The sequence below is a fragment of the Corvus cornix genome, chromosome Z (genome assembly GCF_000738735.6).
Source record: "Corvus cornix cornix isolate S_Up_H32 chromosome Z, ASM73873v5, whole genome shotgun sequence".
Lineage (NCBI taxonomy): Eukaryota > Metazoa > Chordata > Aves > Passeriformes > Corvidae > Corvus > Corvus cornix.
Window position 1 is genome coordinate 16,961,770 of NC_046357.1, and position 27,132 is coordinate 16,988,901.

Consider the following 27,132-nt stretch of genomic DNA (forward strand, 5'->3'; position numbering starts at 1 on the left):
CATGGCATTGCAAGGCGCAGCAGGGGAATGGTGACATGGGGCAGAGAACTGGGATAAACTGAGAAGGCTTGTTTTTTTCCAAATCCTCAAAGGGTAGTTATGCTTTTATTTGACAGCAATGGCTTAGGCCCCATAGGAAGCATTTTCATGGGTCTACACATGACCACAAGTTACTGCTACAGCACTTTTGAGACCTCTTAGAGATTCCCAGAGTCTACCCTGGATGTCATGGCTAATTTTTACTCCCATCATGTAACCAGTTTAACAGATAAGCCACCGCTTCCTCTTCTGCTGCGGTTTTTTGTCCACTCTCATGTGTTTTTGTGCATTTCTAGGTGATAGTCCCCCTCCCATGAACATGCAGAGAGACGGTGTCTATACTTACTGCCTGTGCATAGGCGCCGTAAGCTCCGAACTGGATGGCCATGGGGTTGAACATGCCCATTTGTCCTGCCATTTGTTGCATGCGCCTCATTGTACGCTCCTTGTCCGTGTCCGCAAATTTCACCACCAGGCTTGAAGAGGCTCCCTGCAGCACAAGAGACAAAAGGAGACACACAGGGAATGAGCCTGATGCACACCAGCTCATCAATCCATGCATCTAACACAGATTTAGTAGAACAGGATCCAGGTGCTTATTTTTTCCATGCAACCTGTCAGGTTGTTGATTTTGACCCTTGCATGAGGGTGAGAGCATCAGGAAATAAAGGACTGTGGAGGGTGAATGCCAGCAGCCTGGTTCCTAGTTTCCTCCAAAATTCAAGCTTCTAGGCTGTCATTTATGTTTTCTCGGCAAAAGTTGTTGCCTTTTTCTCCTTGCTCTTTCAACCTTCAGGCCGAGGATGTTGTCCTCATCAGAGGACAAAGATCTGAGCACAGTCCAGCAAAATGTAGGAGGCTTTGCTGGAGGAATGTGGTAGGATTTACGGACCAATTTGTTTTGGTGGAATGCGTGAGCTCTCTGCATTCCAGACCCCTGAACTGGATCACCTTTTCACAATGCTGTGTCTTGTAAACCCCCAAGTCCATTGAGAACTTCCTGCCCAGCCTTGGAGATGGGAATCAGTATGCTGGGCAGGGTGTATACGTCATCATGAAACAGCATGTCTTCAGCACTGCTAAATTAAGGCAGCAAAATAGTACTGCATGGACCTGAGCTTCCTCTCCATGAACAGTGGGAAATAGAGGCTACCACAAAAGAGCCCACACATTTCCAGGGAAGATTTACAATATGAGGATTATGTCTGCAGTCAACACCAGTGCAGAACTATGGATGATCATCAGAGCTGTCTCCAGAAATCTGTGAAAAATGTAGTGCTTTTGGGATTGAAAGAAATCCCTCTCCTTCCCAAAACCAGATGAAAGGCCAGTAGCTGCAATCCTTGTATTCTGATAGGAGGCAGAGATGGGAGGAAGTAATCTACTTAATAAGGAAGGCATTGGTGTTTTTTGGTCTGTCTCCAAGGTAGTCCAAACTTCATGGATTGGTTGATTCGCCACAGGGTGGCCTCCCCAGGGGTAGAGGAGGTGTAGGGGAGGGACAGTCTGGCTGCAGCCCTGACAGCAGTGGACAGCTGCCTCAGGAACAGGGCTGCACCCAGCCTGGGGAGATGGGCAGGTGAGCTGTCAGGAGACTGACAAGGGGCAGCCGAAATCCTTGTGCTCCCATGGCTTCTGTTTTGATAAACTGGTATTCACTGGTGGGAGTACTGTCAGTGAGGAAATCACCAGCTCAGCCTCTGGCTGTGGCAGTACAGGAAGAACAGCTCCATGCCAGAGGAACTGGACTGTTGCAGGACCCTCATCTTCCTGTGAAAGGTGGAATTTCCTGGGATTGCACAAGGAGAATTTTGTTAACCGGCTTACATACTCTCCTACGTACGTAACTAGAAAAAATAGCCTTGGTGAAAGCAGAATTGCTCTGCTACAAATTGGAAAGAGTGCAGTAAACCACAGCTATAGATGTACATATATGTAAGTCTAAGCTATACATATTCAATAGCCTCTTCAGACCCTCAGTTATGAATAAAGACTTGAGGAATTAACCTGCTAAAAAAAGACCCCAACAATCTAACACCACACAATGAGCGATGTTCCCTTGGATTAGCAGTCTGTTCTAGGAGAAAGTGATTTTCATCGGCAAAGAATCTTTCTTTTTGACCTGTTAGTCTCTCTCTAATAAATCTATAACCTGCTCACACAATGTGGTGAAGAGCAAGGGTTTGAGAGAAGTGCTTCAGGAAAACAAAGGGATGCAGAGATGAATGCTCCATTCAAAGATGGAGAGCAATCTTCAGCAGTTATTATAAAACCAAAACAGAAGGGGGAGTGGAAGAGAGGAGAGAAAAAAAACTGTAGCCAAAATTCCCCTGCATTTCTGTTGAAGGCTGGGTGGCTTTTAATTTTTCGTTAGATCACATGATGCAGATATTGATCCTTCCCCAAATCACACTCTTAATTGCAGCTCATCGACAAATGAATATTTTAATGCATACATTTCCTGCTAATTATCACCTGGACCAGTTCTTAATTAGATTTCAACACTCATTTAATTAACCCTGATCCAAGAGACTGTTTGGTAACTTGAATCTAATGATTTAAACCTATTTGCAGCTGTATTGGAGGGAGGCACTGGTCCACAGCAGATTAGGGTGTTCAGAGCTGCTGTTGTGATTTGCAGAGCAGGGGCTGCATCATGACGAACACAATGCAGGACGGAGGATTTTGAAACTGAGTAAGGTGGATACATATTCATCTCTGCAAAATGGGTTTTGAAGACGTGACCTGCTCTTGTTAGCACAACAGAGAAGTGTAAGTAAGTTGGTGTCTTCTTCCTTCTCCTTTTCTTTTGATCTCTATTTGCCCTGGAAGTCTCACGGCCAGAGAATTGCCTCAGGCAGTTGCTGATGCCTCACACTGTTGCTGATGCCTCACACTGTTGAAAACCAAGCTATTGTTGTAGATGGCATCATGAAAACATGGGTAACTTCCACATGAAGTGCTTGCCCCTGGAGTGTTCTTGCCTTCTGATGTGAGTCATAGTGACTGCACAGCAGCTGTTTGACCCAACGGGATCTCATATTGCTTCCTAAGAGATGTTTTTCTGGGTTGCCTGTCGCAGCAGGACTTCAGGCCTCTTTGAACATTGCTATCATATACACAGGGCAGAAAGGCCATGGGCAAATAGATGCAAGCTAGAACACACACTACAAAGAAAAAAGAGAAAAAGAAGAGATTTTTTTTAGGAGTGCCCTGCAATGAGATGTGCATGTAAGCGGTTAAAGATGTGTAGCCAGTAGAGATGCTGCACTGCTCTTGAATTTGAAGACTGACCTTGGGATTGATGCTTTCAGTATGTGGTTCCTCATGTGCAGCTCTTTCATGTGGCCCAAAGGAAATCAGGCAGTAAACTGTATCAGATCAGCCAGTGCAGGACTTGTAGCAGTGGAGCCAGATACTGCTTTTCATATACAGCAGGACAAGGCTACTTTCTACTCCAGTGACTTCTACTAATCCACTGGAAAACAACAGAAATGCTCCAGAATGGGCCAGATTTTCCACAGGGTAAAAATGCTGCAGCCCTTCACCTGGGCTATTTATTGTTTCCGTGAGGAGTTAAACTGTGGTGTAAATCAGCTGTTGTCTGCTGACAAAGGCAATAGGTCCTGTCTGCTCTGTCATTTACTAGTAATACATAATCTCCTTGCTCTCTCTGGTTGTTGGACTGGACCCCATATTTTGCCAAACCCCAAGAGAGTTACACTGGGTAAGTCAATAAAGTTTGAGATGTACTTCTGCATTTTACCGAGGAAAGGACCTGTTTATTTCTCTACCCTGCAGACCCACAGGCAGAAGAGACTATCATGAAAGTGAGTATTCCTTCTGGTGCCTCTGCAATAGGCTGCTTGGAGTCAGAATTTATCTCTTTTCCCATGAAATCAACCTCCTTTTTCAAGGTCCTTTGATATCTACTGATGAAAAGAATGATAAGGGCTAAGTATTATTATGCTTTCCCTATTCTCTCTTGGGCCAGCAAGTCTACTTAATATGACTATCTTGCTTCCCATCCCCCTCCCACACATGGTAATGAATTGCTCCCCTTAGTCAGCAGAGTCAGGTACTCTCTAGGCTGGCGGGGTGAGGGAAAAGATGGAGGAAAAATCACTCTGTGCCACACTCACTTTGTAATCCCTAATCAGAGTCCTCTGTGGGAAAAACTAATTTCCCAGCCTGTCTTGACGTGTGAAATAAAGTCATTCTTGAAAACAGTAGCTTGACAGGTCGCTTGTGAAATTTCATATTCAGCTAAAAATAAAATATCCATCCATTGATATTTCATTTAAAGGCAAAGGAAAACAAATCTATTGCCTGGTTGTTGGAACTGTTTCCCATTCGATATAGTCTTCGAAATGGAGTGTATACACAAATTAAGTAAAAGCCTTTCAGGAGCCCAAACATTACTGCCCAGCATCAGGGAAAGTTCACAGAATCACAGAATCAGCTAGGATGGAAAAGATCTTTGAGATCATTGAGTCCAAACTGTGACCAAACACCACTGTGTCAACCACACACATCCAGTCTTTTCTTAAACACTTTCAGGAACTGTGACTCCACCACCTCCCTGGACAGCCCATTCCAATGCCCAATCACCCTTTCTGTGAAGAAATTCCTCCTAATGTCGAACCTTAACCTCTCCTGGAGCACCTTGAGACTGTGTCCTCTTATCCTATTGCCTGGGAGTAGAAATTGACCCTCATGTGGCTACAGTGTCCTGTCAGGCTGTTGTAGAGAGTGATGTAGAGGTTTCCCCTCAGTCTCCTCCAGGCTAAATAACCCTTGCTCCCTCAGATATTCCTCACAGGACTTATGCTACCCTTCACCAGCTTCATTGGCCCTTTCTGGACACAATCCATCATCTCAATGTCCTTCCTAAACTGGGGGGCCCAGAACTGGACACAGTACTCAAGGTGTGGCCTAAGCAGTGCCAAGTACAGAGGAAGAATGAATTCCTTGGTTCTGCTGGCCACACTGTTCCTGGTACAGGCCAGGATGCCATTGGCCTTCTTGGCCACCTGGGCACACTGCTGGTTCATGTTCAGTCGGCTGTAGACCAGCACCCTCAGGTCCATTTCTGCCTGGCTGCTGTCCAGCCACTCTGTCCCCAGCCTGTAGCACTCCAGGGGGATATTGTGGCCAAAGTGCAGGACCCAGGATCCCATCTATTGTTGGATTCAGCCCATCAGCCTATCCAGGTCCCTCTACAGAGCACTCCTACCTTTCAACACTCCCCCACAACTTGGAGACACCTGCAAATTTGCTGATGGTGGACTCAGTCCCCTCATCCAGATCATCAATAAAACAGGACTGGGCCAACACAGATCCCTGGGGGACACCACTAGGGACTGGCTGCCAACTGGATGTGGTACCATTTACCACCACGCTCTGGGCCTGGCCATCCAGACAGTTCTTAACCAATAAAAGAGAGTGCACCTGTCCAAGCCGTGGGCTGAAGCTTTTCCATGAGAAAGTTTTGGGAGATGGTGTTGAAGGCTTTGCTGAAGTCCAGGCAGACACATCCACAGCCTTCCCCACATCCACCAGATGGGTCATCTGGTCATAAAAGGAGATTAGGTTGGTCAGGAAGGACCTGCCCCTCCTAAATCCATGCTGGCTGGGCCTGATCTGCTGGCCATCCTGTAGGTGCCATGTGACCTCACTCAAGATGATCTGTTCCATAATCTTGCTGGGGACTGAGGTCAGGCTGAGAGGCCTGTGGTTTTCTAGACCCTTCTTTCAGCCCGTCTTACGGATGCGTGTCACATTGCCACCTCCAGTCACCTGGGATCTCTCCAGTGAGCCAGGACTGATGATAAATGATGGAGAGTGTCTTCACGAGCTCACCCACCAGCTCCCTCCTCACTTTAGGGTGGATCCCATCTGGTCCCATAGACTTGTGAGCATCTAAGTGGCTCAGCAGGTCTCTAACTGCTTCTGTTTGGATTACAGGGGAGCTGTTCTGCTTCCTGCCCGTTTACTGTCTCAGGTGTCCAATTGCTTCTCCATAGAACATTATTCCTAGGAAAAGTTCTGTGAAGGTCTAGCCTTGCAGAATATATGCCTGAATTTCCTTTTCCTTTCAGCCATATAAATCTGCTCTGATTCAGTAGGTTACTAGTCCCCACAGATGATTAGATACCTTTTTCCTTCAAAACTGATTAATCTGGGCCTAATTTTACAAAGTCATTAAATTGTGTTTCACTTTTAGCTTAGTGAATCTCCTGCTGGAGGCAAACATACATTTAAGTACTTTAACACAAGGGTCTCTCATATAGGTGGACTTTTACATCTTTGTTAGCTCAAATGGAGCCAGGTACAAGTTCTGGGCCAAAAATATTTTTAAAAACTTTGTTGCATTAAAGTTCCAGTGACTAAAGCTCTGGAGTATAAGAGATCTGAATGTTCAGGTCCTATAAAATACCTTCCAAAATGTCAGCCATGAACATGAAGATGCTTAAATGAGTAGGTGCTGCTGGATGCTTCGTTTTTGGGCAATGGGTGTGTTCCTAAGTGTCACCACAGAAATGGGTTTGCTTGCGGTAGAAATTTTGCCTTAGCACTTCCTTTGTGGCTACAAAGCAGAGCTGGGAGGATGTTGACCTTCAGCAAGACAATCAGGGTAATATTTCCACACAAGGATCCTTGATGTTAAGGTCCAAAAGCCAAAGGAGGATTTCTTTGCTTTGGGCTCTGTTATCTCAGGGCATTTGGTATGATGTCCCTTAAGTCTGAAAACAAATTTGGATTTTTTTGGAAATGCCTATGCAGCTCTACTGAAAAGAGGGCTGCTGAATTAGACAGTGGGGTTTGACCCCAACCTGGGATTTTAGTCAAGGAAAAAAGAAACTACTGTCCAATTAAACTGTAGAGCAGTGGGAATTTCAGCTAGGCAGAAATGTAATTACCCAGGCTGGAAGGTGACCAAAAGACCAGGACTAACATCCCTCCCATCTTGTGAAATATGTTGTTTTTCTGCACTCAGGGCTTCAATTTCATGTCTCATCTGAAAGATGAGTAGGACAGCAGTCACTAGGAGCTATTTCCACTGTATAGTCCTGAGAGCTGGTTTAGACACACTTGAGAGTGACAGAGATGGAGAGGGGAAAGGAAGCATTCATCCAGGACTGTAGTGATGGACCCTTTGATAATACTGCTCCCTCAGTAGAGGAGATTCTTCATGCAATGTCTAAGCAGAGAGAGTTGCTGCAGGTACTTCCCTTCACAGGTCTCCAGAGCCGTTAATTTATTTGGAGTGGAAGCTTGATTTAGGTTTTATTTGCCCATACACTACTTACCAGGTATCTCTCAGAGCTAAAGTTATTGCTTTCCACAGGGCAACAGAATCATTGAGTCCTGGTGTCAGTGTACCCAGTTCTAATTAGGAAGAACTCAATATATAACCCCGGTGTTTGTAGGCCTCTCGAATCAAATCCAGATATCTGAAAAACCTAAACTTAAAAGCCGAGTTCTTCAAGCACTTCTGCATTTTTCAGCTCAGTCTATGAATGATAAAAGTCCTCACAAAATCATTCACTTTCCTTAATGCGTTATGAAACGGAAGGCGTGGCGGCCTGTTAATCCCCTGATTCTGTACGTTCCCCCTGTTCCCTCCCTAGCCTTGGCCACTGCCTCGGTTTCTCCCTATTTGCTCCTGTACCCCAACCCTGCCCAGGGATTGCCCCTGGGCCCCTGACAAACCACCCCGCACCCAGACCACGCTGTCTCTCTGCCTCTGAACATTTTGGGGATGAGGTGTGATTAAAGCCATCTCAAACCTTCATGGGAGACCCTTCTCTACCTTCTTTGCCATCCACTGCGTTGTAACGCTGCTGGCTGCCAGAGCCAGATCACAGGGCTGTCCGAAATGGACTCTGGGATGTGATTAATGGCATGGCCCTAGGAAACCCTCGCTGAGCTCTCAGGCCGCAGCAGCCTGCTAGGCAGAGTCCAGCGGTTACAACAGGAAGGTATTGTTGTACCAACAGACTCGAAATTCTTTCCTGCTATTTAGGACTATGAAATAAATAAATAATTCTTCTTTTGTCTATTTGAAGAAAAACTTAAAATCCAGAATCCAAAAGAAAATGTTGTAAATCTCCCCTTTCCAATAAGAGTAGTTTGGAAGATTAGGTATGTTTAGCTCCATATTAACTAAATAATATACTTCCCCTGAATATATCCTTACACCAAAAAAAAAGCATAATTTTTAAAATAAATATTATTACTATTCAGGAAGTCCTTGGTAGCTGCAGCATAGAGCCCCATGAATGATCTTTCCATTCAGTTAAACACGCAAGGATGAAAATAAGAGAAGTGGAATTATTCCAGAGTCATAAAGTGAATTGACTGTTGTCAAAGTGCAGTAGCATTTCAACCAGGAATGGAGCTCCTGATGCTTCAGGACTCTGCTCACAAGAGCTCCACACCTCTTTGGCAGGTCAGGATGAGGACATGAACAGCCTCCGATGACTGGGGAAAAAAAAGAGATGTTGAGGAAGGGCTGGGAAGCTGGGCAGATACATTTCAGCTGTTCATGTGACACAGAACATTTCCGTGGCACTGTGTTGCCAACAGCCTGCACATGACTGTGCATCCCAGATCCCTGTCATGCTGCAAGACTCCAGGCTATTGTGGTGTAAACCATGTTGCTCAACTGAGATAGTAAAAGATTTGAATTTCTGCAGCATATTTAAACAGAAGATCCCCAAGCACTGTCCAGCCATGGCTTGGACCAGATGAGCTTTAAAGTTCGCTTCTAACCCAAACTTTTCTACGATTCCATAGTTAATTGAGAAAATATTCTGCTTTCAGGGAGGTATCACCCATGCTTTCATATAGAGAAACAAATGGTCAAGTGAAGATGTGAAATGGTGTAAATTCAGTGAAGCTCTCCTGGCTTTTGGTGAAACAAGAAGTTGGTTTATGTTGAAGGATCTGTCCTTGCTGCGTTCCACCCCACTAAGACTGAAACCTGTGACCTTCACAAACACTGTTCCTGTGAGCACCAACCAGACGGACATTTTGGGATGGCAAGTTCAGCATGTTCTTCTACATGATTTCACTTGCCAGTGGACATCTGAGGTGGAGACATTGGTGTCTGGTAGGATGCTTTACATTCATGAATTTGTGTGAGCTTCAATTGAGAGTCTTATTTGAAAGTCATTGTTTTGATCTAAATACATCTTTGTCTTCTAAAGATTCATTTTGAGCTTTGGAAAACCCATTTGGGTAACAACTCCTGCACCACCTAATGCTATGTTTTGGATAGGGATAGCAATCTATCAGTTCCTAAGATCTTTCTGTTTTCCTCACAAGAATGTGTGTTATCAATCCAGACCACACACCTGAGCAAGGCTGGGAAGGAGCGAATTAATGGGAAAAAATGAGAAGCATCCAGCGTGACTTAATGCTGATCCAGAGCCTACTTAACTATGTAGGAAGTTCCCATGGATATAAATGAAGCTTAGATCAAAAGATACATGAAGAGAAAAGGAGGAAGAGAGATATACCCCCAAATCAAGCAGAGAGGTAAAGACAATGCTGACATCTTTAATCCTTATTAGAGGAAGGTGGTGATGCCCAGCGGAGCTACCTCCAGTAGGCCAAGAGCTCCCTTGGCAGGCAGGGACTGTTTTATGTCTCCCAGGCTGGAGGCTTATCAATGTCTCTGCTATCCCAGAAATGTCATTGCTTATGAATTATTTTAGCCCCCACACGTCCTAATCTCACCCAGAGTAGACAGAGTGGAGCAAGAATTGCAGGGGCTGCTGTTATCACCAAGATCAGGGCAACTCTCAGCAGTTGCCTGATCCTGTTCCTGCTTTCCCATGGCCACCTCCACACCTGCTGATTTAATGTCCATCTCCCACTGGACCCATGAAGGGATGGGTGGGTGCCAATTAAATCTTTTTTTCTAGAATGGAGTAGTGTCATTCACAAGCAGTTATTGCTTGTGTCCCATTTGGAGGCGGTGAATGCTGTGGGTCAGAGGGAGCAGAGAAGCCCAGGGAAGATGTCCAGTGATGCCTGTCATGTCCCACAAGTCATGTCAATGTCCTGGGGGATGACTGTGTGGTTTTGGAGATGTAACCAGAGAAGTGAAGGCTATCTTTGGTGCCAGCATGATTCACACACCCTGTCAGGCTGCCTGGATTTCTACTCTGGGAGCCAGAAACATGATAATGAGTTAATTTATGAAACTATGGGAGAGGCAGGTAACACAGTCTTACAATTTTATTTTTTATAGGAAGAATTAAGGGAAATGATGGCAACACTGGGAAGCTGCTGTCCCAAAGCTTGTAGAATCAGCAGTGTTGATGGAGGTGATGGGATGGGGTCTATGAGGTTTATTCCCCCTCCATCAGAGCCCACTGCCCAAAGGAAAGCAAAGATGGGCTATCAAGAGTCACTGGACTTCGGTGGTAGAAGTGGCTGCAAACTAACATGTAGGTATTACATATCCACTGCTTTTTTCATCCTTAAGGACAGCATACCTTTATAGATGGTGTTTAAGTAGCATATTCAAAAAATCATTCATTACTGGAAAGCGGGCCAGGCCTGCTGCTGGTGAGTTATGAACGGGTTCCTAAGGTATTACTATTTTTTCATAGAAGGAATGGGTGTGCCATGCTTTGCCCTGAGTTAAACAAGCCAGCCTCTGTGTTACACAAAGGCATTGCAAGGAGTGTGTGTTCTTTAGGGAGTGCAAGATCAACAGAAAAGAGGAAAAAAAAGGGTCAGAGTCAACATCTCCAGTTTCATCCATCAACTTCTCTAACATCAATAGTGTAAAACCAGGCCTCAGCCTTCTGCATTAATCTGGACAGGAGGACTGGCTGTGATGGTACCTCACTCTGCCCTAGACTTTGTGACTTTGGGCAATTAACTTTCAGGCAAAATCAGGTATGAATCATGACGGACACTTAGATGCTGGAATGTCATCGACCTTCAGCCTGGATTACCTTTGAAAATCTCTTTATGTTTCTGTGGTCATGTAAAAGAAAAGTCTAATGCATTTTCCATTTCCTATTTTAGTTTCAAGAAGAGGGGGCTCAAGGGGAGACCTCGTGGCCCTCTACAACTGCCTGAAAGGAGGTTATAGAGGGGTGGGGACTGGTCTTTTCTACTATGCTTGCAGTGGAAGACCAGAGGAAATGGCCTTAAGCGGAGACAGGGGAGATTCAGATTAAATATTAGAAAACTATCACTGTTAGGGTAGTCAGGCATTGGAATAAGTTGCTCTGGTGGAGTCAGCATCCCTGGAGGTATTTAGGGGGCATCTGAGTCTGGCACTGGGTAATGTGGTTTAGGAGTTATAATGGTGGTGCTGGGTTGATAGTTGGACTTAAAGATCTCTTCCAACTTTGATGCTTCTATGATTCTGTGATTCTATTTACCCTGACAGCCTGAGGGGCTCAATGACTCTCTACTGTCTCTCACATGGCTTTTATTAATTGAGGACTTGAGCCCATGCTGGAATCTCAATGAGAGTAAATTTTGTTGGTTAATTAATACTCTGAATCGTGGTCTGGTTAATTGTTATCTGTTTATACTATGGGTTTGTCTATGGTTCTCTTCAAAACTAGGATATTTTGAAGACATTTCTGGGAAGTGAGGTGGTGAACTGAAGGCTTCAGTTTTGATGTTCTTAATTCTGTATTTTCCAGATGTCAATAAATATTAAGATTTAGATTGTCAAGTGTTCACCGGTTATTACTTTTCTCCTGGAACCAGGAAAAGGAACTGCTGTCACTTGGCTAAGAACAGGCTAAACATATAGATTAATTATGTAAAAGACTAGTTTACTCCCAGACATTGTAGTATTGCTTCTTTTGCTTCTCTCATGTGTGTTGTCTATTATAGAGACATTCACATGATCTAATTGCAGCTATTTTGGGCACCAATTCTAAATCCTCAGCTACTCAAGACAGTCTCTCTCAGGTCCTAGTCCCTCTCCATCAACTGTAACGAAAGTGTAGGTGACCTTGAAGTTTTATACTTTGACTGACACTTTGAAGTAATTCATCCAGCCAGGTTAACCCCGGTCTGTAGTTAGTAAACTGCTGAGTGTAGGAACTGTCCTGTCAGAGGTTTTTATGGTGTTTAGCACACAGCAATTTCCTCTAGGAACAACAGTAATCACATTTCCAAGAGTAGTAGTCTGAGAGCATGTCTACTAGAGTTTCTAGGAGGGTGAAAAGAACGTTCTAGTTGATGTGAGACCTGCAAACATGAAGCTGTGGCTCCACACACCCAGCTCACAGATTTGGATGTCTTCCTGAAGAATGTATCTTGCTGGAAATGGAATGCGCTGCAAGTTTTAAACAGCAGCCTAACTACCCCAACTTTGTGGAAATGACAAACCCTTCTGAGCACTAAAGGCTGCCATGAGCCTGAGGGGAGAAGGGGAGTGTGCAGCTGGATGTGTGTGCGTATTTGTGAAGAAGGGAGGAGCGATGAGGAAAGTTTCTCCTATGAAAGAAATGATCTAATTTGAAGCAAGTCCCTCATGGGAAGAGCTGTGACAGAGGCTGCTCTGTTCCTGTTAATTTTCACAGTGCAGCTGTCAGCGGGTCTGTAAATAGTACTCTGCGAAGCCAACACTTCCTATCCACACATCAACCATTCAATTAACAGAAGAACAGAAGAAGGAAATAAAGTGCACCACAGCCTTCTATCACGGCTTTGATGTTTTCCAGCAATTTATGAAAGTGTACACAAATCTAATTACAAGCCCCACTGCTTCCCATTTACATGGAGCTCCTCAAGTTCAGAGCTGTTTATATCAAAATAATTGTTAAAAATACCTCAGCTGATCTACAGCGTTGTGGCCCCCCACTCACCGGAGCCACCAGGCTGCTCCTCCCAGGGACTTCCTGCCAAGTCAGCGGTTTGGTGCAGCCTGCTCCTGCAAAATCAGTTTCCCCACCAGTCTGTGAGCACAGCACCCAGACTGCAGCTTCATTGTGCCCACAAAGGCCCATTTTCCTCCTTTTCTCCACCTGCTCAGAGCTGGAGACTTCTGCAGACTCTGTGCTGCTTTCCCCTCCACTCCTAATTCACCTAAATATTCCTCTGCTGTGTTGGTGGGGGGTGAGCACAGCTGCTCAGCCAGTTTCCACAGTGGGGCTGTGTCTGAAGGCAATTTCACAGAGCTTTGCAAAGTCGTAGCTGCACCACGGGAATGCACAGCAGTAACAGCAGCCATGATTAGTGTGAGCTTGGGGTGGTTTCCTTGGTGGGGTGCCAGACGGAAGATGAGAACCCCCATTTGCCATTAGTTTGAAAGAGGCCACTGCACAGGACGAAGACACTTGTAAGTCCTGGTTTAGTGCCAGGCATCTCTGCCCATGCCAGAGTGGTGGAACTAGATGATCTTTAGGGTCTCTTCCTACCCAAACCATTCTGTGATTCTATGATTCTTGGGGCAGTGATAATCTCATAATAACGTCACTCTTACTTGATAAGCCAAATAGGTGACAAATTCCTTTATCTTAATAATGGCAAAAAAAATCTCTTACCCTATGAGGGGATAGATTCTACATTGTCTAAGGAAAGAAAGCAATTCTTTCACCTATGTTTGGCTGGGAATTTTTGTGCTATGGGTGGACTTCCAGGAAACATGATAGGCAGAGGCTCAAAATCAACCTCATTCAAGGTGTTATGCCATTCATGTTTTCTTGATTAATAAAAAGTGTAAAATACAAAACTAGAGAGCTAATCCATATATCATCTAACAAAACTGAGCAATAATTGCATAATTTAATGTAGGTGGTTCCTAAACAGAGATTTGAAGTTGTTTTTGTCATTTGTGTTGATAAGAGCTGCGCAGAAAAATATTGAAATGAAAGCCCCCAAGTTAACAAAGTTGTGCATTGCAACACTTCTGTTTCTACAAAGTTTGACTAAGCTGAATCTTTCTCTGAAAGGCAGATGTCTGCTCAGTTCTTGTATCCAAGTCTCACATTTTCCCTTTTCACAAAACCAAGGATTCCATCTGAAAAATAGTTTTCATGGAAGATGTTCAGCCAGCTGTACAGAGACTTGGGATGCTATTGCCTGGATGCAGAAGAAATACAGTGTTTTGCCCAAGCTGCTGCAGGCTTCAATAGTAAAAAGAAGACAGGATTTGGCCTGTGTGGTGGGGGAAACCACCTTACAGAAGTCTGGAGGTCCTAATGGCCTTAAACATCATTAATTAAAGAAAGATATAGAATTAACATAGTGCTGACAATTCGTGTGTTATGCAAGTTCACAGCACATCTAATGGAACAGGAGTCAGGGGACTGTGCTGCAGGATGGCTGGTTTCTGAATCCCAAATTGCTTTATCTGGGCAACAAACATCCAGGACATTTTTCAGATCTCCCTGTATTGCATGTAAAGTTAAGTATTCACTCTAAGCTGCACTGGTTTTAGCTTTAGTTTTTAAGCAGTACTGGTCCTTTTTTCACTCTAAGTTGCACTCTGGATGAAGAATCACTATTTTGGAGCTGGAGGACCATAATAAACTGATGCCTGAAATTAGCTAAAAAGCACACTTCTATTTGGGCTTGCTTATTAGTTTGACAGGTTTCAAAATCTATTTCTGTAAAATAAAATTTCTCCAGAGGTATCTATTTCCCTCTATTGATTATAATAGAAACTTAGACGACAAACTTAGATGACAACCTCTGACATAAGTTTCTTAACTTCTGGATGTCTCATATTAGGTTAGATGAGTCCCACCTTGGGTATTTAAGTCTGTTATTGAATTATCCAGTATAAAGGGACAGGCATGCCCAGAAGGTGATATTGCCCATCTCAGCACAGAAAAAAGGGAAGAATGCACAAATCTCTGGAAATGTGTTTCTCTCCTTTCTGCAGGAATCTTAGAAGATATTTAGAATAAATCACAAGCTTTCAGACTATTAAACATAAGTCAAACAAATCACACTCTTCCCTTCTTCTCACCCCTGTGCAGGAAATGTATACAGTAACAGTACCATTCTACCCCTTCCAGGAATGAATTCATAATCAAAGAAATTTTGAGCTGCCACAGTGGGTGAGATGGTGAAAAGGGTGCAACAATACTCTATTTCTTAACCCTGTGTAGTTTCTGGGTAGAATAATGGCTCCTGTGACTTAAGTGTGCATGATTCTGCCCCTCTACTCCACTCTCGTGAGACCCCTCCTGCAGTCCTGCATCCAGTTTTTGGGGCCCTAAACATAAGAAGGACAGGGACCTCTTGGATTGAATCCAGAGATCACAAAGATGCTCAGAGGACTGAAACACCTCTCCTGTGAAGACAGGCTGAGAGAGTTGGTGTTCAGGATGGAGAAGAGAAGGCTCCAGGGAGACCTTATAGCAACTTTGAGTGTGTAAAGGGCCTGAAGAGGGGCTTTTGACAAAGGTCTGTAGTGACAGCACAAGGGTGAATGGCTTCAGACTGAAAAAGGGCAGGCTTAGGTCAGCTATTAGGAAAAAATTTTTTACTGTGAGGGTGGTGAGGCAGTGGAACAGGTGGCCCAGAGAAGCTGCAGATGCTCCGTCCCTGGCAGTGACCAAGGCATGGCTGGACAAGGCCTTGAGCAGCCTGGTCCAGTTCAAAGTGTCTCTACTCATGCTAGTGGACATGTAGATGATCTTTAAGGTCCCTTTCAACCCAAACCATTCTATGATAGTTCTATGAATTGTGGAGAAGAGTTTGTTCTGTGTGGGTGGTTGGACAAGGCCATGTCTTAGATTTGTAGGATGTGTTCTGCAGAACGACTCTTCGACATTTGGCTGTTGCCCAGATATGAAGACATGGGGAGAAGGAGAAAACCAAGGTGAAGATGATGCCTATGAAGGAGCATGACTGGTAGGTAAGATGATAATATTGTCCACAGTGATTGAGAATGGAGGTGGAGGAGAGAAAAGACAGGTTTTGGGTAGAAAAGTTCAAGAGCTCTGTTTTATACATCTTGAGCTTGTTCTGACACCTAAACATCCACCAGAAGATGCTGGAAAGACAGACCAAGATTTTGGTTTGGACAGGAGTCAGTCCTGAAGCAGATAAGTTAGATCTGCAAGCTGTCACTACAGCAATAGCAGCTGAATTTGTGTTGGTGGATAAGGCTGTTAGGGACAAGGCTTGGATGAGGAAGGGAAGAGAATGATACAAGGAGACCTGTTTGCATCCCCATATGGATGGGAAACGGAGACAGGAGGGGATGGAGTAATCAAAGCTAAAAGTACAGGACATATAATTGTTATAAATATATTATGAATACAAGCAAAAGTACATAAAAATTACAATATCTTATAAAAGATGATATAGAGATCCAGTAAAACACTCTCATAAAGCTGATGATCTGGTAGAAAATATGATCTAAAAAGACGAAAAGGAAGCTCTCTTGACAGGTAGGTATAGAAGGAACTTTGTGCCTGCTCAAAATAGGGGATTTTGAGTAGCTTATTTCTAAAGGAAATGGATTGTGTAAAAATTGGAAAGCTTTAGGCTTGGTGGACCCTTAGGAGAAACAAGTGCCTTGCACAGAGAAATGGGCTTGTAATGGCTGGTCAGGCACTTGTCCAAGGTAAGGTTAATTAAAAAAAAAATAAGAAAGAAGAGAACTTTCATAAAAGAAAGTTTCCTATTGGAACTATTAGGCAACATATGTTGTGTGAACAGGAAGTCACAGTAGAGCAATAATCCTGACAGCTGTGGAGAAACAGGAGTCTGCCGCAGTAACGAACGGCTTGAGACCTGACGAGAATGGTGATGGATACCCTGTTGGTGGTACAAGAGGACAAACCAAGAGATGCTGAAATTGGCTGAACCACAGGAACAATGTAGAGTTGGCACTGCAACCGGACAAATGAGGCCAGTCCTAGCGGCGAGAGGAGTGGAAGGGGGCCGAAGGAAGATGGCAGCAATGCCCCCCTCCTTCCCAAGGACGATGGGCTGCACCTGCATCTCACCACGAGGTGGCTGCATTTCCCTGTGAACATCCAAGTAGGTCCTGAACGACGCCGCACACCCTGAAGTACCATGAAAACGAGAATGGGCACAGAGATCCCGGCAGGATTTGGCCTATCTCATTTGAAGAGCCTTAGAAATTTTGAGCCACTGTGGGAAAAACCTGTTGTGCTCCTTGCCTTACTGAGTGTTGGTCATTCTGCAGGTCCTCACGGGTCTGCAAAGATGTGGTAGCAGGGTTGCACCTCATGGGAGACACAAGGGGATGCCATGGAACTTAGCTCATACTGAAGAGGAGGAAATTAATTTAATCCTTGCTTTTCCTGTGAACTAAGAGTATGTACTGAGGTTCAGCCAATCCATGGAAACTTGTGAAGCTGTGGAAGCTTGATTCTGACTCTGGGATGGGCATCTAGTATAGGTAAAATTGTGGTGCTTTTTCAGATGCCCATGTCTGGTTATTAAAGAATATTTCTTAATGAGTGTTTGAGTCAGATAAGGCAAGAGGACAAATGGTCCCACAAAACTGACCCATGAAATGGCCAAATTCTCGGGTGTTTTTTATATCCTAAGCTCAGGTGGTACTGCCAGGATGGAGACACAAGTTTTTTCCAGGTGGTTGTGAGATGAGTACGTTTTTGTTATCCACGGGGTTCTGAAAGTAGGAAGGGAAGGGGCTGGGGAAGAATGGTGATATTTTGGGTATACTAGATCTAGAAAAAATCTTCAACTCTCCTTGGGTTTTTTCTGTTCTCTCATGTCTTCCTCTCACCTTTGTCACAGGAGTTTGCAGGATTTTTGGGATGAGCACTGACTTTTTATTAAACCTTTCTGTGGTACCACAATCCCTATTGAATTGAAATTCCTGATGTCAGCTTATAGACACTATCGTTTTGGGTCAAAGTTTGAAAGAAGGTCATTAGAAGTATCTCTTTAACCTGTCTCAGGAAAGACGTTCATAATATATCAGTATAGGATGTCAGCATCAAGCCCAACATCTGGTTTTATCAGAAGGAGCTTTTTAGGAAGAGACTCTTGAAAGTATTTAAGTACTTAAAAAAATGGAGACCCCATCTCTGAGGAGACTTTTTTTGGGTAGCGTCACGGGTAAACATATACCATTTTAAACTGATTTGTCTAAGATGCGGTTCCAAAAAAGGAGATCTTGATGGTTTGCTAGATTTAGAAACCGTTTTGCTTGTAAAGAATTTTCCATTTTCATCCCTGCAAAGATCTAGAGAAAATCTGTCGGGCCCACTTTAAACTTATTTGGATAAATTCATGAATTTACATTAGAGTCTCTTACTGAAAGGGAGATTTTACACTCTCAAATATTTTTAATTGAGCTTTCTTGTATCCTTTCCAAGTTGTCAGCATGCTTCTTAGCCTTCCATGATTTACACTGTGAATAATTAGTAATAAAAATAATACACTATTATAATAAACCAAAACAAGTTGTATCAGATCTTCTTCTTCTACTGACAGTGGAATGCCTTACATTCTTCTCTGTCTCATGATGGTGTACAAATATCTATCTGCATAGAAAATACAACCCCATTTCTGTTTTCTTGAACAATCAGTCTTGAAACCCCATATGAGTAGAAATTTTTGCCAGTGAAATGATCCCTCAGATGTTTCCTGGAAGATCCAGTAATTGGTCTGACACACTTTCAAAGGGCAGATATAGGGGACCACACTTATGCCTAGGTTGGTGGTTTTGCAGTAACAGTGAAAGGTGCCCATCACTGTGTGATTTGTCTCTAGCTCCTGCTACCACTACATGAACATGCTTCCCTCTGCTGAATGCTGGCAAAAAGTTCCTTATCCTTTGCCTAGGGGCAGGGATTCTTTGAGAAGAGAAAATGAAGAAACCCCTAGACACAAGTTTCTACTTGATTTATCCCTCTGAAACTTGAAAGGTTGTGCTAATGGAGAGTCTGACCCAAAGTTTTTGGCATGTGTGAACCATACGTCTTTTTTTCAGGGCATCAAAACTGCTGGTGACAAAACACAGCACCCATTGGGGTTCTGTGCCTGTGAGGAATGACAGTGTCATCCCAGCCTTTTCACTGATGAGTTAAGCACACCCAAGGCTCTGGGCCTTCCTGGATGATGAGTTTCAGAGCACAGATAAATCATTTCTCCCCCTCAATCAGGCCACAGGGCAGCCAGAGCTGGCCCAATCCTCACTTGCCCATGTTACAGAGCTAGCTACTCACCGGCATTGTCTGGCTGCCATGCAAGGCATTGATGGCAGCTTGGGCCTCTGCATGTGAAGAGTATTTCACAAATGCACACCCTGGAAGAGGAAAAAGAAGAGCGTAAGAAAGTTTGCATGGATACCATGAAAGTCTATCTAGTTTAGTATCCTGTCCTCAGAACTGGCCAATAAATATGGTTTTGAAAAAAATATAACAAAAAAAACGTGTCCTGGTCCTTTCCAGAGTCCAGTCATCAGCAGACTGAGGACCTCTTAAGGCTAAGCTGCTTCCAGAATTCCCACACTGCTTGTAATAAGCACTGGCAGACAAAAACTTAGCAAGTACATCTTGAATCTACCCATGTTTTGACCTCCACAGCTTTCCTTGGCAGAATCTTGCACAAATTTTACAATTTATTGGGTGGAACATCTGTTTCTTGTAATTGTATTAGACTTAATGCTGAGTGTTCCTCCCTCTGTGGTTATGAGAAACGGTATGGAAGCAAGTGTAAGTTGTTGGAAAGCTACGCATACTTGATAAAAGCAACCACACAACAATTGTACAGAAGACATTCAAGTTACTCCAAATCCACGAGATACCTTTTCATATCACTGCCTGGTAGAGCTCCATGACAGACTGCCCAGAGCTTGTCTTGGCTCCAAGCCACTTTGGCAAAGCATGAGACACCTTCTGGTGAAGTAGCAGGGGTGGGAGAGGTACCCATGTGTTGATTATCATCTGCTACCACTAAAACTTGAATCTTAGTTTTTCATAGCTGCAAAGTCAGTGCTTGCGTAGGTGTTCTCTTCTGGACATTAGAGAAATGTGGGCAGTGTTACTCTGGCCTGTATTGCTGTGTGGGGAATCTCACACCGAACTCTTACGTAAGGTTTTAGGGCAGAAAGGTGCATTTATGGGTATGTGCTGGGGTGCAAAACTGATCAACACTTCAAAGGGTTGCATGTACTTCTAGGGTGGGCGAAAGTATTGCCAACACTCCCAGCTACAAGCAAACTGACTCAGAGAGAGGAAGGATAATTTCCATATGCTAAGGCGGTTTTTGGAACAGATTTGGAGAGATCTGAGAAGTTTTGGCTTCCATCCCCTTCTATTACTACCAAAGACTTTTGAGCTTTTAATCAATTTGCAAGGCCCTCTCAGTTTCCCTGAAGGAGTGCACGTCGCAGCTCTGGGGATGCCAGTCCTGACAGTGGGATGGCTCTTCTTCAGCCCCTTTACAGCATCTTTAGAAGGTCTTCACACCCTTCTGGATCCCTACAGTGAAGGGTGAAAAATGGAGCAATACAACTCGCAAACTAGAAGAACGAACCCCAAAGGTCCCTGCAAGCATCACTGCAGGCTGATAGAAGTGCGATTGAAGAAAGGCGTGATACCCCCTTCTAAAAATAATATACATATAAAAAATATCTTACACTTAAGAGCTGTTCATTTTGCATCGCCCTCTCAGCACTCTGCTCAGGATGTATTTCAGGAAAGGCCCAATGGTTATTGCTAATAGTTGGATCTAATTTATAAGGAGCTGAGAGGAGACAATCACAAGAAAATGAGCTAGATAAACTTCGGCTGGAAACAACAGGGATCAATTATGACATAATCCCAGCCCAGCATTCCCAGGCTCCTGAGATACCACGTCTTCCTCTTCATTAATCAGCGATAATCCAGAATTAGGGTGTTTAATTATTTGCAGAGATTCTTTTGTACTTTCTGCCTCTAAAAAGAAGATGCTGATTAGCAAATATACAAAAGCTTTCCAGTTCCAGTCACCAATTTCATTTAGAGTAGGATTTTTGGCTGCAGCGTTGTTGTCATGTTAAAGGCTTCACTCTTTTCAGGTGAAATTCACCCCTGTGCTGAGGATCCTGATGGATCAGTGGAGCTGGATAAAGGTGGGAATGGAGGGAATAGCAGGCATTTATCTCGTTTAATGCCCAGGATGCTAATGGGATCCCTCCTACTGCTTCTTATTAACTGCTTCCTGTAGGTTTTGAGGTAGCAGGACAAGTGAAAACTCAGCTTTTGCTGGTGTACATGGCAAGGCAATAGTAGACATCCCAACATTTTGTCCTTTTTGTTTGTGCATTCAATGGGATGGCTTCTGTACACAACACCAAAAGTGCACATAATCTCCCTTCCCATTGTCTCCAGAACTGCCTCTAGGAGCTGATGAGCCAAGGACATGAGTCATGTCACTCTTCTCAGAACAATTTCAACAGGAGAAACTCTGGAGTGTGAAGGGATTTTGATACACACTGAGATATAAACTCTGCTGAGTAACAGGGTGATACGTGTGCTTAAGTTTTTCTTGTTCCTTTTCTTCCAGACTGGAGCTGGAAGGGCTGCCCTGACTGTTTTGTCAGCTTGGAGGAGATTGCAGAATGAGGCCCTAGGATTAAAATTGCAGAGCGTGGTAAGGGCCCTCTTGCAGAGGATGCTGTTGGAAATTTTTACTTTCTGAGTTATTGAGGCAGACTGCTGAATGGGAAAAAAATAAAAAAGGGAAAAAGAATAGCTGCACAGAGAGCAGCAGCAATGAAGACTCTGTGGGTCCTTCTGGATCCACTTCAGCTCCCTCACCTGAGAACTCCTACACTCCTGGTTGAGCACTGGTGAGCTTTACCTGGAGGGATGCAGAATCACTCCATCCTCTCCCAGGAAAGCCTGGTGCTGCATTCCCATTCAGGCTGAGACATTCCTCAGTCCCAGCTCTTCTGCCACTTGATTATGTGCTCCAGCCACTGTTCCTAGTGCTGTGACTCATGCAGGAGGTATTTTTGCAGACCCTGAAGGCTATGCTCCGTGGCTCAGAAGAGCAACCACGGCTTCAGAAAAGTCTCAGGCAGCTTTTTGGCTATGACTGGACTGTGATGGGATAAAACTGGGAAGCTGCAACCCAGCTTCTGAGAGCAGTGCTTGCACTGAGCTACCGGAAGGGTATAGAGGCTCACCACAGGTATACCTGGTGGGCTGGGTAGGATTTAAGTGTATGGGATCTGACTGCTATCTGGAATTTAGACAATCTGCTTAAATCTCAACTTACATAGAATTTAAGCCTTATGAGTTTTATCCAAAATAAGTAGCTCACAAGCAATGTGTGTCACATATGGGTTTCTAGCAGATGGAAACCATTACAGACTGGCAATAACTTTGTGGGAGTTGTGGCTTGCCTGACTGTCTCCTAAGATAAGGGCACTAGCCTTAAGTTTTCCATTGGATTGACTGCTCTGTGTGCGTGTGTGCATGCACGAAACCGTGTGTGTGTAAATTAGGAGCTTCACATTCTCAGTAAATAGCACCAGCAAATGGAAGCTGGTAATATTAACTCTGTCAAGGCTCAGTATTGATCCTGAACAACTCAGTGAAACGTCAGCCTGAGACTGCAGCCTGCTAGCGCTAATAATTAAACTGGTTAGCAATATGGAGCTGCCACTCAGACTCTGTCTCATAATGAAATCGTTTTAGAACGAAAAAAAAAAAGAGATAGAGCAAGTATGAAGACAGGTCTGTGGGTTGGATCTCCTCTGGAATTTGCTTCTTACAGAACTCAGACTTTATTGCCTTTATTATTACTCTATTTAACTCCTTTGTCATTAGATTTCATTCCAGGTGGAAGCAGACAGACATTTTTTTTTTGCTTTTCCCCAATTTGCTGATTTGTTCAGTGAATGATGTGCTTAACTGTCTGCTGTTATGATGATTGCAGCTCCTCTAGGACATCCTAGCCTACTGCTTCCCTGTGGGGCAGCCCCTGTCTTTGGGTGTTATGGAAATAAAGTAACTGCACAATTGAAGAAAGGTGCCCACAGCCTTTTTTCAGCCATTTATATCAGGAAGGCTGAGTTGTGCTGATGTGTATTGAACAGCTATGAGGCTGGTGTGAAGTATTTTTTTTGGCCACCAGTGATTTTATGGAATAGCAATATTTTTCTCCAGTGCATCACTGTGATTTAGATTTTTTGCCTCCCCGTTGCAAAAATGCGCTGGTTGATGTTGTCACTTGTCAAAATATCCAGTGAGATAAGAACTGTGTCAGCAGGACTGGCCTCTTCTCTGGTGTTGCACATGCCAACACAGTTTATGCTATATTATATGCAGATTAATATTTAAAGGACACATTATACTGCCAAGAGGAGAGGGTTTCCTATTCAGACTGAAGTTACTTTGTCTAGAGACTGAGGGAGAAAAAATGACCTTCCTGCACAAGAGAGAAGCGTCATTCTCATGCCTGGGCGGTAGCAGAAGATCTTTTGTGCTATTCAGGTAACAAAAAGTGGCAGAAGGGGGAAAGACACCCAGTTTTGCAATGAAGCATTTGCGTGTTTCAAACAGTAAATGTGTAATGAGTATGATATTTAAACTGGCACCTGTACCCTTGCAGCTGTGATCACTGGCTGCTGGGACTCCATGCAGAAATCAGGTGAAGAAGGGAAAGACCTGGGGCTGGTGGGTGAGAGATAATCAGAGTTGATGATGGAGCCAGTGAGTCAAGGTGTGAAGTACCAATCTTGGCTTTTTTCAAAGAAAGAATTGTCCTGTTCAGTGGGGCGAGGAGAGCACATCTTGAGTGAATGTAAAGGCCCTGTTCAGAGAGGAGGCTCTGCCCAAGCAGTAACAGGTGTCGGTGAGACATAGCCCATTGGAGACGTGTGTTTTAAAATGCAATCAGCTTTTTCCTCTCATGCGCAAGCAGAGAGTGACCAGCAGAGCAAAAATGTGACCCCTCCTAAAGTAAGAGATGCTGTTCTGGGGGCTATGTGATACTTTTGTCACACCAGAAAGTGATATACACAGGAAGACTGGGGTCTAGCTCAACAGAAGCCATCCCTTACCTTTGCTGTTGCCATCGGGTCCCCGAAGGATTGTGCACTCCTCAATGTTGCCAAACGCCTCGAATAGCCTGCGCACATCGTCTTCCGATTGCTGCTTATTGAGCATGCCCACAAAGAGTTTTCTGTCTTCTGGAACAAAATAAAGAGATGCTTACCATATTTCAGGAGGGATGTGAAAGCCAAGACAGCTCAGTATCACATGCAAAACAAACGGTGACTTCACCGAGGTGACACATCTCAGAAGCTGTTAGTCTTTTCAGGTGGCTGGCTCAAAAACCTTAACAGCCTCTGACTTCCCATGAGTACTTGAAAATAATCCAGCAAATTTTTAAAAAACCCAAACCACCAAACAACAAACAAAAATGGTTTGGTTATATATAAAATCTTTGTCTGCCTCTTAAAATCTAGGCACCAAAGTCTTCCAAATCAGCTCCTTCTGAGCAGTTTTTGCAGTCAGTTTTCAGTAACTGAAATGACAACATTGCTCAGACTGCAATCCAAGAGGAATGTGTATAAATATAGCATGTAGGAACCAAGTCCAAATGAAAAATAACATAAGTTAGTAGCCCTCGCAATACTAAATAAGTTGCAGGAAAAAAGTTTAGTGTAAGCTTTTTAAAATCAGGATATAACGGAAGTCACAGCCTGTAAACTGGAGATTTGTCATTCATGCCCACTCAGAGACACATATCTACAAGTTTGGATGAGATTTTTAATATATTTATAAGGTTCATTTGAAATAAGCCCAAAGTTTTTGAAACGTGTTTTTTGAAACATAAAGTTAACTTATATGTTTGCTAATATCTAAGATAGCTCCGGCAGGTGGTATTTCATGCCAAAGCAGGATGTTTTTTGCTAGTAGATAATTGTATTTTGAACAAGGATGCTCAGTGGGACCCAGCACTGTGCACTCACAGCCCAGACAACCAAACATGTCCTGGGCTGCATCCAGAGCCCTGTGGGTACCAGGGGAGGGAGGGGATTCTACCCCTCTGCTCCACTCTGCTGAGACCCACCTGGAGCACTGCATCCAGCTCTGGGGTCCCAGCACAGGAAGGACATGGGCTTCTTGGAGTGAGAGCAGAGCAGGGATTGGAACTAGATAATCTTCAGGGGCCCTTCCGACCCAAATGATTCTATGATTTATACATGGACTTATACCAAGTTTGGGGATCTTCATGAGACACCTTCAGAAAATATTGGTGAAAACAAACTAGTGATTGTCAGAAAGATCTCAGAGGGGGCTGAGTGATGCCTCTCCATCAGGTTTCTGTTCAGACACTACTACCATTACACCAAGAAAAAAAGGAAATTTACATAGTTTACATCGTGTATGTAAACAGGCCATTTGCACATGATTCATAAATGTCTTATTTATGATTCATTAAACACTATGTAAATGTGTGAACCAAGAGGGTTTTTTCAGAGCACGTTACAGAGCAGATGTAACTAATTTGAATAAATATATGTAAATATCTAAATAATTTTATTTTTTATTTAATTTTTTTTTTTAACGTACAGGTTAACCTAAAGCTGAACAAAACACGGGTTTGCAACAACCCTTTTCTGGCTGACTAATTGGGCAATTCATGTCACTTTTGTTCACCGAGAAATCGCTGGTGTAGGCAATCTGTTCTGCTTCAACCAGTGTTTGATCAAAATTCCCCCCTCCAAGATGCACCTGCACATTGGCAAATTACTTTACAGCCTTGGATGTGAATTATTTTTCATGGAGTGGCTATTGAATGAGGATATTAGGAGCTTTCAACCCTGCAGTCGAGCTATCCACGACAACAAAAAGTGTACGGCCCACAGAAAAGCAGGAGTTATGTTGCCTTCAGCTAGGCTGCTGAACTGGTAGGAAAAATAGGTTTAGGGAGATACAGATGCACTTCTGTTAAGTGAGAAGAACAGAAATAGCCTTTTGATAGACCTGTTAAAGGAAGAAATATTCCTGCTTTATGTTGGAATTGATTAAGCAGAGAGGTGTTTCGAGGTGTTTGCTGGCAACACAAAGTTCAGATTGTAGTGGTGCACAAAGCCCTACCTAACACTGTGTAGCTTGTAGGTTAGGTTGTCCCCACCTCACGAGAGGGTGATTTGGACATGTGAAAGGTTTGCTTCCCAATGGCCAAAGTGTCCTGCGAAAGAGACTCCAAGATGTGAGGTACAAGCCTTAAAGAGGCAGCTACTGGAGTTCACTGTGTGGTCTCTGGGGTATCTTTCAGTCTAGAGTGTGACAGAGCCTTAGGAAAAGAGTCCAGTCCAAAGTCCAGAGGTTTTCCAGATATTGGAAGAAAATGGGACCCACCTAGCAAATGGGACCAGCTGTCCTGCAAGATATTTTAGGAAGGGGGCAGATCAGCCAGAAAGAACTAGGAACATGGATGGCAAAAGGTTTTGCCTAGAAACTCTGTGTCTGGTAAATTATTCCAGCACAACAGAGGAGTGTTATATTCTACTTTATACAGCTTCCCCTGTTTCAAATAAGCTGCATCGGCCAAAGCACTTCTATAGCTGTGTAACTGTTTTCACCAGACTTTTTGCTAATATAAATGCATGATTAAAAAAAAAATATCACATCCCTCCTCTGTCAGCAAAACTCTCTAGTGTGGAACTGGCCTGAAACTGCCTTGTCTGGTCTAGTTTTCGCAAAGCTAAAACCAGGTGTTTTAGGAACCACTCAAATTATTATTTTTACTTCCCCCCACCCTGCATCTTTGCAGTACACTGGGACTGTACTGGCGGGCATATGATGTGGTGCTTTGGTGAGCTGCCCACGAGATGGTCATCAGACCATCAGGGACAGGCTCTGTCAAAGGTGAGCATCACCTTCCCCAGGAGCTGCTGGTCCAGGGGAGATGGAACCCCATGGACAGCCACTGCTTGGACATTACCACCAACCCCATCTAAATCAGCATCCTGTCTCTCTCCTGAAAAACAGCACCCTGTGTAGTCAGGGGAATCATTTGTTATATCTGCCATCTCAGAACTCTACACAATCACACACTAGACTGATAAAAAATGAGTCGATTTAACAGGTATTTTTACTTTCAGTAGTTTCTATAACAAAGTGCTGCATTTGC

At 43.8% G+C, this 27,132-nt stretch overlaps 1 protein-coding gene across 16 annotated transcripts in view; it reads right to left on the reverse strand.

Annotated features, from left to right (window-relative positions):
* The window catches only part of CELF4 (CUGBP Elav-like family member 4), a 700,175-nt gene that overhangs the window by 81,041 nt on the left and 592,002 nt on the right, over positions 1-27,132 (reverse strand). For 11 of the 16 annotated variants that reach the window (XR_002047480.3, XR_002047479.3, XM_019291157.3 and 8 more), the window contains exons 4-6: positions 24,047-24,175; positions 19,218-19,297; positions 386-529 (exon numbers count right to left, since the gene is read on the reverse strand). Coding sequence is in view for 14 of the 16 variants with exons in the window: in XM_019291157.3 (XP_019146702.1) it covers positions 386-529; positions 19,218-19,297; positions 24,047-24,175 (353 nt within the window). In the remaining 2 variants the exon portion in view is untranslated. The remainder of the gene's footprint in view (positions 1-385; positions 530-19,217; positions 19,298-24,046; positions 24,176-27,132) is intronic. The other 5 variants (XM_039567118.1, XM_019291163.3, XM_039567117.1 and 2 more) reach the window with 1 other exon arrangement.